Below are 15281 nucleotides of genomic sequence, written 5' to 3'. Positions count from 1 at the left end.
ACCTTATCTCTGGACATTGCGCTAGCCTTGTGACTGGGCTTTCATAGCTTTCATAGCTCCTCTGGCTTCCATTTGAGCTGCTTTTTCAACAGTTCCAGACTAGACCCTTCCTTCCTTCCTTCCTTCTTTCCCTTTGGCTCTCCTCCTCTCCTTCTGTCCCTCCCTCTGACTGTGTCCTGCATTCTTGGCAACGCCAAGGAGAGTTTGTGTGTGCATATATGTGGGAAGCCCAGGCTGAGGAGTGGGCCTTGAGTAGGGAGGAGTAGGGTGGGGTGGGGTGGGGGCAGCATCTCACTGCTGGAATGCACAGCACGTCACACCTGGGGCTAGGCACAGGGTTACTGGAACTCCAGTGCGTCACCACCTACCACTTACCTCTCTCTCTCTCTCTCTCACACACACACACACACACACACACACACACACACACACACACACACACACACACACACACACACACACACACACACACACACACACACACACACACACACACACACACACACACACACACACACACACACACACACACACACACACACAGACACTTTCTCTCACTTCAACGCAAAGAGCTGAGACTGTGGTATAGCGCTGATTCAGGACCTGGGAGTCTGCACTGATTCAGGACCTGGGAGTCTAAACTGATTCAGGACTGGGAGTCTAAACTGATTCAGGACCTGGGAGTCTAAACTGATTCAGAACTGGGAGTCTGCGCTGAAACAAACCTGGAGCAGAGAACACCTCAGAGAGGATGAGAAAAATGCAACAAAAAAAAAATCTTCAAGAGAAACGCATTCATAGAAACAAAAAGTACTTGATGCCAATCCAAGAGGTAACAAAGCAGTACCTGTAGGGATCAGTGTCAAAATGAAACCTTCAATCTGTGGCAGTAAACAGGGGCATGTAAGAGACAGGAGAAGTGCGTCCAAACCCCCCCAGATCTGTCCCAACCAGTCTGGGCTTCAGGGTCAAATCTCCCTTTTTGTGCTGTTTGATGAAATCTAGAACTCATTTGAAAATGATCAATGCATATCAACATCATGCCAAAGCAGCCGCTGGCTGAGGCACACAGAGTGAAACCAAATGACAATAACAGGGGATGGGTCCATGGAGGGCCACGCTGGCCAGTCTTCAAGGGAGGGGATGGGGGGGGGGGGACTTGGGCCATTGAGAAGACATCAACCAGGGAATATGTCCAATCCTCAATCTGCAAGAGAGAGAGAGAGAGAATGGAAAGAGAGCATTAAGTACATGTCCAAAGAATAGAGATGACAGATTAAACATCCACAACATGTTATGGCGGAGAGTGTATAAACAAGCAAACAGAACGTCCGATTAGCACATGGAACACCAACTACTTGATTCCTATCAACAGAAGGGTTGAGTAGAGGTCTGTGTCTCATCCCTGTTCAGTGTGTTGAACTGATGGTTCTGGTAGGTCTCTGGCCAGACCACTGGCCTAAGTTGACCCTGCCGGGACAAGCAGCCCCTTTGATGGAGGGGTTTAGTCCCATCAAACAATGCCGCCGAGGGCAACAATGCGCATGCTTTGACAGAGGTCCGAGGGGCTGGAATGCAGTGGCCTCATTGTGTCCCATTTTCCTTTTTCTCTCTCTCTCTCTCCTCTCTCTCTCTCTCTCTCTCTCTCTCTCTCTCTCTCTCTCTCTCTCTCTCTCTCTCTCTCTCTCTCTCTCTCTCTCTCTCTCTCTCTCTCTCTCTCTCTCTCTCTCTCTCTCTCTCTCTCTCTCTCTCTCTCTCTCTCCCTCCCTCTCTCCCTCCCTCCCTCCCTCCTCCCTCCCCCTCTCTCCCTCCCCTCTCTCCCTCTCTCTCCCTCCCTCTCTCTCCCTCCCTCTCTCTCTCCCTCCCTCCCTCTCTCTCTTTCCCTCCCTCTCTCCCTCTCTTTCTCTCTCTCCCTCTCTCTCCTCTCTCCCTCCCTCCCGTGCTGGGCCCATAGGTACCACAGTTCCTCTGCATGCCTGTCTGTCTGTCTGTCTGTCTGTCTGTCTGTCTGTCTGTCTGTCTGTCTGTCTGTCTGACCCACACAGTCCTCAGTAGGAAACATATCAACAGCAGTGACCCCTCTCTGACCCCCATAGTTACCATGGCCAGCCCTCCATGGCCCAGCCCTCCATGGCCCCCTACCACACTCCCACTGCCCACATCAAAGGCACCTTCAACCAATACGCAAGTTATGTATGCAAGTATACATACTAGGGCTGTCAAGCGATTAAAAAACTTTCTTTTTAATTGCATGCTTTGTGATTAATTCATCTAAATGAATTGCATACCAACTTGAAGTATTTAAATCCGTTTTTAAAAAGATGTTCCACTGATGTGAAGTGACAAAGTAAACAAGACTGCAGTGTGATGTTCACCATACAACAGATACTTCCAATTCACTTCAATTCACTTTATTTACAAAAGAACATTTTCTTTACTCCTGATTAACCTTTGTGGAAAACTAGCAAGCTAACTAACGTAGGTAACATCAGACTACTACACCAACACGAATCTCGAACTTGAAAATGAGATGATACAGATAAATCCAAGATGAGGCTGTAGACCTCATCCAAACTACCAATACAACCCAAAACATTGATGCTAGCTCCAAATCAAAAGCAACAAACAATTACTGCAACGCAGACTGGCCACTATAGCCATCCAATATGGCCGCCGCTGAGCAGTGCAAAGTGACATATGGGGTCAAGGGGCATTATAGAGTGCGATTAATCAGCGTTCATCTTTTTATTTTTCCTATAATTAGTTAATCGAAATTAAACACATTATTTTGCACTAACACATACTCACTGCACCAAACAAGTCAATGGCAGACCTAATGAAGCTCGTGCCAGCGCCACACGTCTCATTGTGTCATTGGTCTCTACATCGCTCCAAATGTTGCATGGGGTACAATAACACTAAGAGTGTTGAGGTATATCAATGCTGAGGCAATATCATGAGGCTGGCTAGACACACCGATGAACATGGGGCTGCTCTCACAAGTCCATGTGTCACACTACCAGCTGGGTAGCAGTGGCATTAGGGTGGCATTAGGGTGGCAGAGGGCAGACAGAGGGCAGAGGGACAAGTGAGAAAGATACCTACCCACATCATTTGACAATAATTACAAAATACAAATGAAATATTACTGACTGCAAAAGAATGACAGCATACAAGAGACTGAAGACTGCGGAACTCAAAGGAAGGGCAAAGGGAAGTCTTAGGGAAGAGAAGGACAAAAAGATTGGGAGAAAAGGACAAGAGCAACTGACCCCGTCTAGAGCAAGAGATCCAACCACAGGCCTGAATGCGGTTAGGGACATCAGAGGACAGTGTGATAGGTTGGTTCGTGGTAAAGGATGATCCTAACGTCTAGAGAGGTTCACTACCTCAGAGGACAGTGTGATAGGATCATCCTTTTCCACGAACCAACCTCACGTCTAGAGAGGTTCACTACCTCATTTACCCTGTGGCCATGGGAGAACACATGTCATGACTGATCAGTTGGAGCTACGACTAGGTGTGAGGGAGAAAATGGATTGAGCTGAGTGTACTACTGAACTGAACCTACTCAATCAGAACACTTGCTCTCTCAGTCCACTAACTGATGAGAAGCTCTGAGAAAACGTTCTGTTTTCCATAGCCCTATCCCCCGAGGATAAAGTCCAAATCAAGTTGATTCCTGGAGGTTCTCTGAGATTCTTAATGATGTATAATGTGGACTTAAAAGTAATCTTTTCTAATATTTCCCCCATTTCAAAGTAGATTTAGAGACTTACTACTAGAATGTCCATTCACTGAAAGCAGTGCAGAAGATGGCCATGTAACTGATATACTGTGGGTCATGTAACGGATATACACCAACTAACTTTGGGCTTGGGAGGTCACACACTACTACTGCACTTTCAATGCAGTCATGCAACATTTCAAGTGTTCTCCAAGTAGTTTTCAGGAATTCTGATCAGGTTTCAGGTTGTCCTGATCACCTTAGCCTTTTAGTTATGCAAGGTTTTACCGTTTTTTATATTGGGCCATACCATGTTCCAGGAACAACATGTTCCCATTGACTCCAGAAAGAGAACAGAAGTATGTAAGGGGGGGGGGGGGGGGGGCAATGAATCAGTAGGTTTCTCAACCCCTACCTCCTCTCTGTTGCAGACGGAAACAAACAGTTTGGCCAAGCCCTAGGGTTTGGACACCACATCAAAACCATTATTTCTTCACATTCTGTTGATATATTTGGTTCATTTTAAACTACAATTCTTGCATGTAGCATTTTGAAATGATATATATATTTATGAAACAAATTAACCAGTGGTTTGTATTGCATTAATATACTCTACTGGAAACACAATGAACATGGACAAGCTCATATTATAATTATAGTTATATACACCTGGCAGCAGGTGTAGTTTAGTTACTTCTCTAAACTAAATGTCCTTAGCATGTCAGCTAAGAAAGGGAGCACCACCTGTCTGGGGTGGTCCAGGAAAGAGATAGAATGGCAGAAGGGGAGGGCAAAGAACGAGAGAGAGAAAGGTGGAGCGGAATAAACATGAACACTAGACATATAGGGGTAGATGTGAATGCAAGAGACAGTATCAGATGATCGGACCACTGGGAAAGATTTGTCTCTTGAATTTACAAACACTCCTCAGCAGTGTGTCACTTTGGCTGACATCGTCTGAGAGCTGGGAGTGGCCCCTGGGGTGTGGAGGGCCCCTGAGGTGTGGAGGGCCCCTGAGGTGTGGAGGGCCACAGGCTACTGGCCAGGAGGTAGTGGATTACTCCACATTGATTAGTCACACAAACATGTCATGAGAGGAGGACTGAAGTGGGAGAAAACGCCACAGAAACAAGTGTGGGTAAACCAGACTAGTGTGCTGGTCAGCTTTCAGTGAAGAGAGAATGAGAGAGTGAGAGAAAGACTAAAGTAAAAGCAGTACTTTCAGTGATGAAGTGAGAGAGAGAGAGACTAAAGTCAAATGAGGCGAGTACACTGTGGAAGGAGAAGGTTGAGAGGGCCCATAACGTTTTGTAATGCTACACTGTGTTGCTTTTTGTCAGTGACCTACAGAGAATTTACACCTCACACAAACCTACCATTTATCTATGATGCAACTGAACAACAAATACATCTGCATTCGATTTTGCTTATTAAAATGTGCGTGTATGTTTTGTCTGTATAGACCGTAGACCAGTTATATCTCTAACATATGTCTGTTGCTATCCCTCTGCTACCAGCACAGAATAACACACTACAGGGCAGGTCACTTAGCTTAATGTGTCACCAGTTTCACAAGGTGAGCAGACGCTAATCATACAGATACAGCTTTACAGCTCAGGGATCGCAAAGGTTCTCACAACAACCACCAAGTCATCTTAAGTAAACACATATATTATTGATTGATTTGATTTGATTAGAAGGATATGATGGCCACAATCTGGTGAATAAAATAAACCAGTCGTTTTAGGCGCTAGAACTGTAACGTTAAACTGTAAAGTTTAATAAGGGGTTGTTTTGATTGGTTGGTGACGTGATTGCATCCCTTACAAGTTCCACAACCATTCCCTCGCGATTGAGGCCGTATCTAAAGTAATTCTGTATCAGCATTCTACTTGAACACAGTTCTAATACATTGAAGCATCATTTAAGCAGGTTTTTACTGTTTTTATGGTATGTTTTTGTAAGTAGCCAGTTTTTCAACCAATTCATTACGGTGGTTAATAATCATGAGAAGGAGCAATACACACACGTTCTCCCCCACTCTCTACCCTGCGCTCTGGGCCAGAGATCCCTTGAACATGGAGCCACTTCTCCAGCACGCCACGTCACGTCACACACATGCATGTTAACAAGCAGGTGAGCTTTTATCAGTGCTGCGTGTGCTCAAGCATGGGAAGTCTTTTGGCTTTCAGCAACTTTCCTAGTTTTAGGCAGGAACTCCACCGTGCTTCCTTAAACAGGTAGAGATTGTAAGCCTTCGTGAGCCTTTCAAACCTAAAGCAAAACGAAGCACAAACTTCAGACGCCAGCCATGAATTACATGATTAAACTGCAGCTGATGTAAGTCAAATAACAGCCCCAACATTTTGCGCAGGAATACCCCTTTAAGAGCTGGGCCAGCCATGAGTGAACGGGGAATGCAGGCGAGAGTGTGTATAGGTGTGTGTGTGTGTGTGTGTGTATAGGTCTGTGTGTGTGTGTGTGTGTGTGTGTGTGTGTGTGTGTGTGTGTGTGCGTGTGTGTGTATAGGTCTGTGTGTGTATGCAAGCAGAGTGTGTATAGGTCTGTGTGTGTGTGTATGTGTGTGTATAGGTCTGTGTGTGTGTGTGTGTGTGTATGTGTGTGTATAGGTCTGTGTGTGTGTGTGTGTATGTGTGTGTATAGGTCTGTGTGTGTATGCAAGCAGAGTGTGTATAGGTCTGTGTGTGTGCAAGTGCCTAGAGTATGTGTGTGTGCAAGCGGAGTGTGTAGGTCTGTGTGTGTGTGTGTGTGTGTGTGTGTGTGTGTGTGCACTTGACACAGGGAAGGGATCCTATTACCTGCCCTGCTCATGTCCTGCGTGTGAGGGCCCAGCAGCAGTGTTGGCTGCATTCAGACGACATAAATAAAGCTGCAAATATAGACGTATGCCCACGTAGTGAAAGGGCACGCCGCCCCACAGCAGCGCAGGACACAAGCTCTGCACATCCTCAGCAGGTCACTGCCAGCCAGCCACCCACCCAGCCCGCCACCCAGCCCGCCACCCCCCAACATGGACTACGGACTCTCCACTTCTCTGTTCCTCTCCCTCTTGCCCTCCTGCCCTGAACACAATCTTTTTGTTGTTTGGCTGTTTTACATTTCTTATGAAGTAGGCTGCAATTTCCATGCCTGAGAATCTTAAAAGGATGTAACATACTACGTTCAGTGGACAAATAGCTCCTATATTATGAAAGGGCACGTGACACCGCTACTGATAAGGATGGGATTCCAAAAATAGGCTTTTTCCTTAACATAGAATTCGAGTTGCTCAACGAACCCCCACACGGAGAGAACAGATAGGGTCTGTGTGGGCTCATACCTGTCAGGCTGGCTTGTGTGTGAAGTGAAAGAGGAGATTGAGAGAGAGAGAGAGAGAGAGAGAGAGAGAGAGAGAGAGAGAGAGAGAGAGAGAGAGAGAGGCCCACATGTCGTCATTAAAGCACATTCCTGTGTGTGGCCATGTCGGGCCTCATCAACATTCTTCCCCTTAACAGCTCCTCTCTCACCGAGACACTACTGAGGCTCCGCTCACAGAACAGCTTCCTAACATCAAAACAAACCCAAGAACAAACCCAATGTCCCCTCTTCTAAAAGACTCCATGTTATCACACTACAGCCACCACCACACCAAACACCTACTGCATCTGCGTCTCCAAAACACCACACCAGTCAAGCTTTGCCTTGCCTTGACAACAAACAAACACACGAGTCAGACAGACTTTTGCTGAGAGCACTGACTTCCTCTCACCTCTTCTCTAATGGCAGAGACCCCATCTTGCCTTTTCCTCTCTCACACACAGTCAACCATGGACTGGATAAATATGTTACAGACAGACGACAGTGATGGAGAGAAGAATGACGTCGCAAACCTAAACTGTTATTGACAACAGGGCATTGGAGCATTACAGTACTGGTCCTGAAATGCAAAAAAGAAACTGTCTTTTGAACACATGGTTGGCCATCAAATTTGGGAACAAAAAAAAAAAAAAACCTCACAGGAAAGGTCTTCAAAAGCCCTCCGAAACCAGAGAAAACAGAGACCTACTGGGGTTTGGGCTCAAAGCGTTGACAAGAGTCACCACACAGGTCGGGTATAGTAAACAGCCTCAGGGGGGTATTCCAAGTACGGGGATTAGTGCCCATAGAGCTCCTCTATAAGGAGGTTTACCACTTACTGCAAATCAACTTACCCAGGTGTGTCACTAAAGGCCATACTTGAACACCCCCCAGGTCTTGGGTTATTGCAACAAAAATGTTTGTGTTGCAATGGGAACTAGTTCAGGATGATTTCATTTAAATGTTTGTATGACATACACATACCAAACTGCTAGCTTTCTAACCCTTTCTATCTAATTCTCCAATTACTTCTGGTCAAACATCAATGAATCATAACAGGCTGATCCACCAATCAATGAATCATAACAGGCTGATCCACCAATCAATAAATGATAACAGGCTGATCCACCAATCAATAAATGATAACAGGCTGATCCACCAATCAATAAATGATAACAGGCTGATCCACCAATCAATAAATGATAACAGGCTGATCCACCAATCAATAAATGATAACAGGCTGATCCACCAATCAATAAATGATAACAGGCTGATTGGACACCATACTGGCATGAGGGAGAGGAAGTGTGCGCACACACACACACACACACACACACACACACACACACACACACACACACACACACACACGTTAGGGAAAAACAGCACTAACATCTGCCTAAATAGCAGGGCGGAAATAGACACATACTTAACTGACTACTGCACACTGACTCCAGAACAGTTCCCCCAGAAACACCTGACACTGCATTCTCTAACCCAGAACAGCCCCTCGCAGAAAACATCCAAAGACATCCAAAGACGCTTCGCTCTGGCTCCACACACACACCAGAAACACCTGACACTGCACTCTCTAACCCAGAACAGCCCCTCACAGAAACATCCAAAGACGCTTCGCTCTGGATCCACACACACACACAGACACCACAAACACAAACACACTGGGCCAACTGACTCTGACTAGCACTGACAATCATTAGGGATCATTGTGCAGTCTGTAAAAGAGGAAAAGTCAACAACAACTCATGGGCTCAAAAGATAACTGGAGCAACTCAGGAAAAGATTCAACTAAAAAGAGCTGCACATCCCAAATGCAATGCTGTATCAAAGCTAAAAAAAAAAAAGTATTTGAAAGAGTGTGAAATCACAGTACATGACATTGAGTATATGAAATCACAGCCATTTACTGATCATTGTAGCACAAACAAATCACAACCTAATGTAGCACCAGCACGTTAAAATAAGGTTTTAAAAAGGATGGTTAAAATAAGAAACACCTTGCAATTAAATACAATAAATATATTTTCAGTTCTCACAACCAAGACAAAAATTGCCCCTGCCACTCTTATGTCTATCATATGTGTAGACAGTTCTTCTAAATATAGTTGAATTAATATACCAATGACTTAATAATTCATGACGCTATAACTTTAGCATCAACGTAACTTCAGACACAACCATGCACACATAGTTAGACAGCAATTCTATTTGAAGATGCATTTATGTGACTTAAGCTCTGGAGTCGTGGTGTCTAAACTCCAGTTGTACCAAAGAGCCACTGAATTAATGGGTAACCAAGCAACCTGACGGGAAGGCGGGAAGAACCGAGTCATTCTCTCCCACATAAGCACACAATCTCCACCAATGCATCACTGTTCTACATCATGGTGACACTTTAACAACGTGCTTTCCCCATACACAACATTTCGTCAGCATGTGATGCTGTAAATCATCATTTCTATAATCTGATTTTTGTGAAACCAGCCAGCCTCGACCATCAAAGGTCTTCACACAATGCAGTTTTATACACAACACACACTTTTAACCCAGTGGTCTCAATGTTCAAAAAAAGAATAATAATTGTAATCAGCTATTTCTCTTTTACAAATGAATTCTCATTTGTGACTAAATAAGATAAAACATATAACACGATAAGATGAATCACTATGGGGGCACTGTGGCGCAAGCAGTAGCCCCGACCATATACGGGCTTGAATGCCCACGGGGACACGGGTTCGAATCCGACCCGCTGTCATTTCCCCGATCCCATTCCCCACCTCTTCTCTCCATATCATTTCCTGTCCAAACCTTCACTGTCCTATCTCATTAAAGGCAAAAAGCCCCAAAACAAATCTTTAAAAAAAAAAAAAAGATGAATCACTATGATATAGCTGACAGTCTACCAGTTAATAAAATAATAATAATAATAACGCAAGGACAGCTGCAATAAAATTAAATATTTCAGTCCACCCACAACTTCTTTCCGACTTGCTGCTAGCTTCCATGGCCAACATGTCAAATTGAATACACACAAAGACTGCTGCAGCATCAGTCCCAACCTCCACACGCATTGCAAATGAGCGGTAAACACGTTTGTGTGTGTGTGCTTCTAGCACCAAACTAGTGGCACACACGGCAAATCGACAATTCTACTTGTTGCACGCATGGCTGACACTCAAAGGTTTACCACATGCACTCAGCATGGAAGTGCAACAGTTTCCCAAAGGCGCCTCAAAGCAGCCGAGCATCAGCCAGTTCTGGTCTAAAAATAAGGGATGGATACTGTTCTGCTCCTTTCTTAACTCCATACAGTAAACAAGGAGCTTCTCTCTGCGGAACCACCACAAGCTAACTCTTTTCAAAATGAGCTCTGAACTTGCTCAGCGAGAGAGAGAGAGGATGGGGTCAGGAAGATGGAAGGTGTTTTGCCCCCCAGCTCATTTAGGGAGACTGAGTTTTAGGGATCAGATGGAACAAATAGTGAACTAACCTGTAGTTGTGCTTGTGAGCCCTTCAGATTTAGTGAAGTCTATGCTAGCATAGGCCCCGTTCTCCAGGAGGGGGACACCTGCGGGAGGTGATGAGGGCACGTCGAGTGTGTTGCTGGGTCGGGCATCTTCCCGCAAGTCCAAGGCAATGTAGTTGAGGCCGTTCTGATATCCCGTGGAGGCGGTGCGACACATATATCCAGACGCTGGATTTGAACCCTCAGCTGCGTCCGCAGGGGCAGCCGCTTCAGCGCCCACACTGCCCTGTGTGGCCGTGGATCCCTCGACACACATCCATACATTGTCAAATGAGGTGGAGCTCTGCCAGCGGTTGCCCTCTGCTTGGCGAGAGGAATAGGTGGAGGTGGAGCTGGTGCTGGTACCACCCCCTGAGCTGGTTGGCCCTGGCGACGCGGAGGCGAACGTCTCCGAGCTGTGTCTGCGTCGGCCCTGCGGGTCTGCACGGATGACCTTTGGCTCGGCCAGTGGGGGCGAGGGCGCTGCGTAGTGCGGGTCCAGGACACACAGGTGCTGAAGCATGGCGGTGGGACTACCAGCCTCGGCCCTGCCCAGGCCAAAGGTCATCTCTGTGTAGTCATCCGGTGGATTACTGGCTGCTGAGGTCACTGGGCGGATGTAGGTGGGGGGGTTCCAGGGGGCCACGAGTGACGGGCGTGGAGCTTGCGGGGGGCAGCGACTCTCTGAGGTGTCCAAGCTCATGTAGTCGTCCTGGTTGTGGGCAGGGGCAGGGGCAGGGGCAGGGGGAGGAGGTGGGGCCGTGGACTGCTGCCTCTCCAGGCTGCTAGAGGAGGTGTACGCAGGTGGGCGCTCTGCGACCTGGATGTACTCCCCAGGGCTAGGGGGCGCCTCCCTCAGAGCGCCGTGGACACTCCGGCGGCCCAGCGGCAGGCGTGTGGGTCGGACGGCGCGACTGTGAGCTCGGGGGTCGGCGCCGCAGCTGGCGAGGGGAGACGGGTCGACCGAGGGCTTCGCCGGCGGGCTCATGGGCACGTACTCATCGCGCTGACGGCCGTCTCTGGCGGGGGCTTTGTAGGAGCGCGGGAGCGAGAAGTAAGGGGTGGACGCGGCGGGCACCTCGGGCATTCTGAGGGCGCAGTGGGCATCGCTGGGAGGGTGACGGGTCCTGGCAGAAGTCATGTCCATGTATTCTCCGTTCTCAGGCCGCTCACTGATGCCACTGCTGAGATGAGCGGGTTGGACCGCGGGTCTCCCCCCTCGCGGGAGCATCATCATGTAGCCCCGGGTGTCCTCCTCCTGCCGCGAGGGCTGACTGAAGGCGTGCGCCCGTGGGGACAGGCTGGGGGAGAGCACAGCGCTGGGTTGCATGGGCATGTAATCAGAGTCACTGCCAGGCGTATGAGCAGAGCCCACCCCGTGCATCATGGGCATGTAGCCGCCGTCGTCTGCGCTGGGGCTGTGCGGAGCTCGATGGGCGCGCGTCTGACTGTGCTCTGAAGTGGAGCTGTAGTCGGAGCGCAGAGAGGAAGACAGGCTGTCCTCTCCCACCACTTCATCCAGCGAGAGGGCCGTCTGGGTCATCTTCTGGTACATGGCCACCCCTCCACTGCTCCCCATCTGCTGGGAAAGGGAGGGAGTCCTCCTGCGCACTGAATTTGCGGGTCTCTCCTCTTCCGTCGCGTCGTCGCGTAGAGAACTTTCCCCAGCCGCCCCACACGGATCCCGTTGCCAGCCCATGGCCATGTAGTCGCTCAGGCCGTGCTCCTCGCGGATCGGGGGGGTGTTGCCCAGCGAGTCGGGTGTGTTGCTGCGCACGCGGAAGTAGCGCACGTCACCGGGGCTAGAACCATATTCATCGGAGGAGTTGAACCCACCATCACTAGGTGAGCCACAGAGTGAGGCACTGGAAGGGCGTGTGAGCGTGTCGGACACCGAGCCGTGGCCACTGCTGCTGGACACGCTGACCGGGCTGCTGGTGGAGGGGAAGTGGGAGACGGGCAGTGAGGCGGAGCGCGTGTGGTAGGTGGACCCAGCCATGGCCCGCACGTAGCGGCTGGCATTGGACCCAGCACTGGTGGAGCCCGAGCCCGACCCCTCCTGTCGCCCGAGGCTCAGGCGGGCAGAGTTCAGATGGAGCAGACTGCCCGTCACGGAGCGGAAGGGCCTGCTCATAGTCCCCTCACCCTCACTGGACGTTCGAAAGCGATAGCCACTGGCAGCGCTGCTCTTGCTGCTGGGTGGAGTGCCGACCCCAGACTCTGTCCGAGAGCGCCGTTGCAGCCCCGTCTGGCTGGGTGGCAAATTCCCCAGGTGACGGCGCGTGGTGATGAACGCAATGGGGTTCGATCCCGAAGACTGGCTCTTACTGCGCGGCCGGAACTCAGCATAGGCCTTCAGCGCCTTCATGGTCTCCAGGATGGTTTCATGCATGCTCTGAGCCACCACCGAGTCATCCACCTGCATCCAGATCTCTCCGGGGCCTATGGAGGACGAGCGGCCCACCTCGATGAAGAAGAAGCTCTCAGAGTGGCCACAGCGGCGGATGTTCATCAGCTGCAAGTTGACGCACGGTGTCTCCGAGTTCAGCTTCATCAAGTGGATACTCTTGGATGAGAGACAGAGGCGGTACACTCCAGTCAGGTTTTTACTGTGCCCCAGACCCTTAGGCTTGACATTCACCTGCCACACCTCTTTGAACACAGTGCCTGGTAATACTGTGCCATATCCATCATCCAAATCATCTGCATCAACATGCCCCCTTTTCCCTTCGCTCATCAGGTCACTCAGAGCCAGGAACCATTCCTCCTGCTCCTGTTCATTTTCAGCCACTATAGCAAAGTATTCATCTTTAGTGTACAGAGCTATGAGGTGTTTGTTCTTTGAGTCGGCCCTTTTGTTTACAGTAAAACACTGATACAAATAAATAACCCTTTTTGGAGAGGAGGTGGTCGTGGTTCCAGCCGAAGAGGCAGCGGTGGCACAAGCAGCAGCGGCAGAACGAAGGCTATTTCTGAACTTCTTTTCGCTGTCATAATATTCCAGTCGGCTCGACCCAAGGTGACTTGAAGCCCTCAACACAAAAAACCTTTTATGGCCGTGTTTTTGTTTCCTCAAGTACCCACACTTTCTTATATCATCCACCCCGTCTGAAGAGGTAATGGCACTAACGTTAGCATTCGCAGACCCGGCGGCTACAATTTGTGCATTGCTAACAGAAGCAGGGGAGTCCTCATCTAACATTACCGGGTTAACACAGGAGGATGAGGAGTTTCTCACGGGGGATTCGTGGTGGTATTTTTCATTTGAAAAGTGTTGCTGCAGCGAAGAGTGGTAGAGTTGGTGATCCTTCGGCTGAATGTTCTGATGGTTGGAGGGTGGTAAGTGTTGAAACCGAGTGCCGCTGATATTAATTAAGGGAGATGAGGGTTCCCCGGCAGAGGTGTCGCCGTTCGCCGCTGTGGCTGAAGATTTAGTCCCCAAAGCCCTCTGCTGTGTCTCCAGCATCAACATAGCGGCTTTGCTGTCTTGGTAATTTGTGAAATTTGCCATTAGGTACCACAATTAAAGGTCACTTTACCTTAGCCTTAAGGATCTAACGTTAGACCCCATTCTTGTCTGGGGAGACCATGTCTCCAGCGGCGTGGCGCGTTTCGGTCTTTCCAATAATAGGCTCCTCTAGGCCGCTTCAGGAAAAATAGGTGTCCTGCCAATGATCCTCGAATTCAAGCCCAGCAACTGCAACATGACCACATTTACCCGTTTCTATTATCGGTAGCTAGATCCTTCAGGCTGGCTATCAGTCTGTTTCTCGCTCCTGTCTGTACACATCTCTACGTACGAGAGCACAAACAACACGTGACTTGTGCGTCATCGATCAGTAGGCGGGATGATATGATAACCGAATGTTTCGATTTGTGGGTGTTTGATATTCGTAGGCGTCTATGCGATCATGAGCCAATGGACATAGAACATTTTCATTTACGTCAATTTAAACCACCAATTATAATGCAAGGAGTTTCACTGAGGCGAGGGCAACAGCGTTTAAGTACTGATTGACAGTATTTTCCCCAATGAAGAGACGTCATGAAGTAGGTGTTATACAGCTACGTACCATTCAGTGGACCACTGTTGTTTTAACTGACAATAGTACTGGCCAATCATGCGTTTGGAAGAGACCCTTCCATGAATGTAGAGCGTATTTCTGCCAGGAGAGGAATTCTATTTGAGAGTTTGCAGCATTGCAGTTCTAGCTCGTTTACTGGTTCTGCCTGGGTCGTAGAATAATTATTGATTTTTCTTTCTGGCAATTAATTGCTACGCACTTTTTTGGCAACCCACATTAACCAGTCGGTCTCCCTTCTTATCCCCTTGGGAGGCCTTGCAATACGCAATACTGATAGGTGACGAGCCATTGCTCTAAACGCATCAAACTGACAGCCAGTGTGAGGCGTGCGTCCCAAAAGAAGATCGGCATGGTGAAATCACTGGTGAGAGATTAGTATGTAATTAGGAGATAAAAACGAAACTAGGGTGCTTTTCAAGGGTGAATGGGGAAGGTACTCATATCATACCCAAACGGTGGTGGTATAACCTGAGTGTGGACAGGGTGTGTACGACTTTCTTCTGAAAAAAGTTATCTGGGTTTAATCACTTACACCCCACCAGAGCATAAGCTTTTGAGGTAGGCCTATGCTATTTATAGGTCAGTGGTT

General features: G+C 48.5%; 1 protein-coding gene across 1 annotated transcript; it reads right to left on the bottom strand.

Moving 5' to 3' along the window:
* Nucleotides 1-528: 528 nt before the first annotated feature.
* On the bottom strand, nucleotides 529-14453 carry LOC105895554 (insulin receptor substrate 2-B). Its single transcript, XM_012822203.3, has 2 exons — nucleotides 10593-14453; nucleotides 529-1207 (listed from the first exon to the last, which is right to left on the bottom strand). Exons 1-2 carry the CDS (start codon nucleotides 14116-14118, stop codon nucleotides 1203-1205), a joined length of 3531 nt encoding a protein of 1176 aa, XP_012677657.2. The 5' UTR covers nucleotides 14119-14453; the 3' UTR covers nucleotides 529-1202.
* Between the last annotated feature and the right edge of the window lie 828 nt (nucleotides 14454-15281).

The sequence above is a fragment of the Clupea harengus genome, chromosome 18, assembly GCF_900700415.2.
Source record: "Clupea harengus chromosome 18, Ch_v2.0.2, whole genome shotgun sequence".
In the NCBI taxonomy this organism is placed as follows: Eukaryota; Metazoa; Chordata; class Actinopteri; order Clupeiformes; family Clupeidae; genus Clupea; species Clupea harengus.
This window is presented reverse-complemented; position numbering and strand designations above follow the sequence as displayed.

What these genes read in the sequence shown, in the direction of transcription:
- LOC105895554 (XM_012822203.3), bottom strand. Translation starts at nt 14,118, where the DNA reads ATGGCAAATTTCACAAATTACCAAGACAGCAAAGCCGCTATGTTGATG.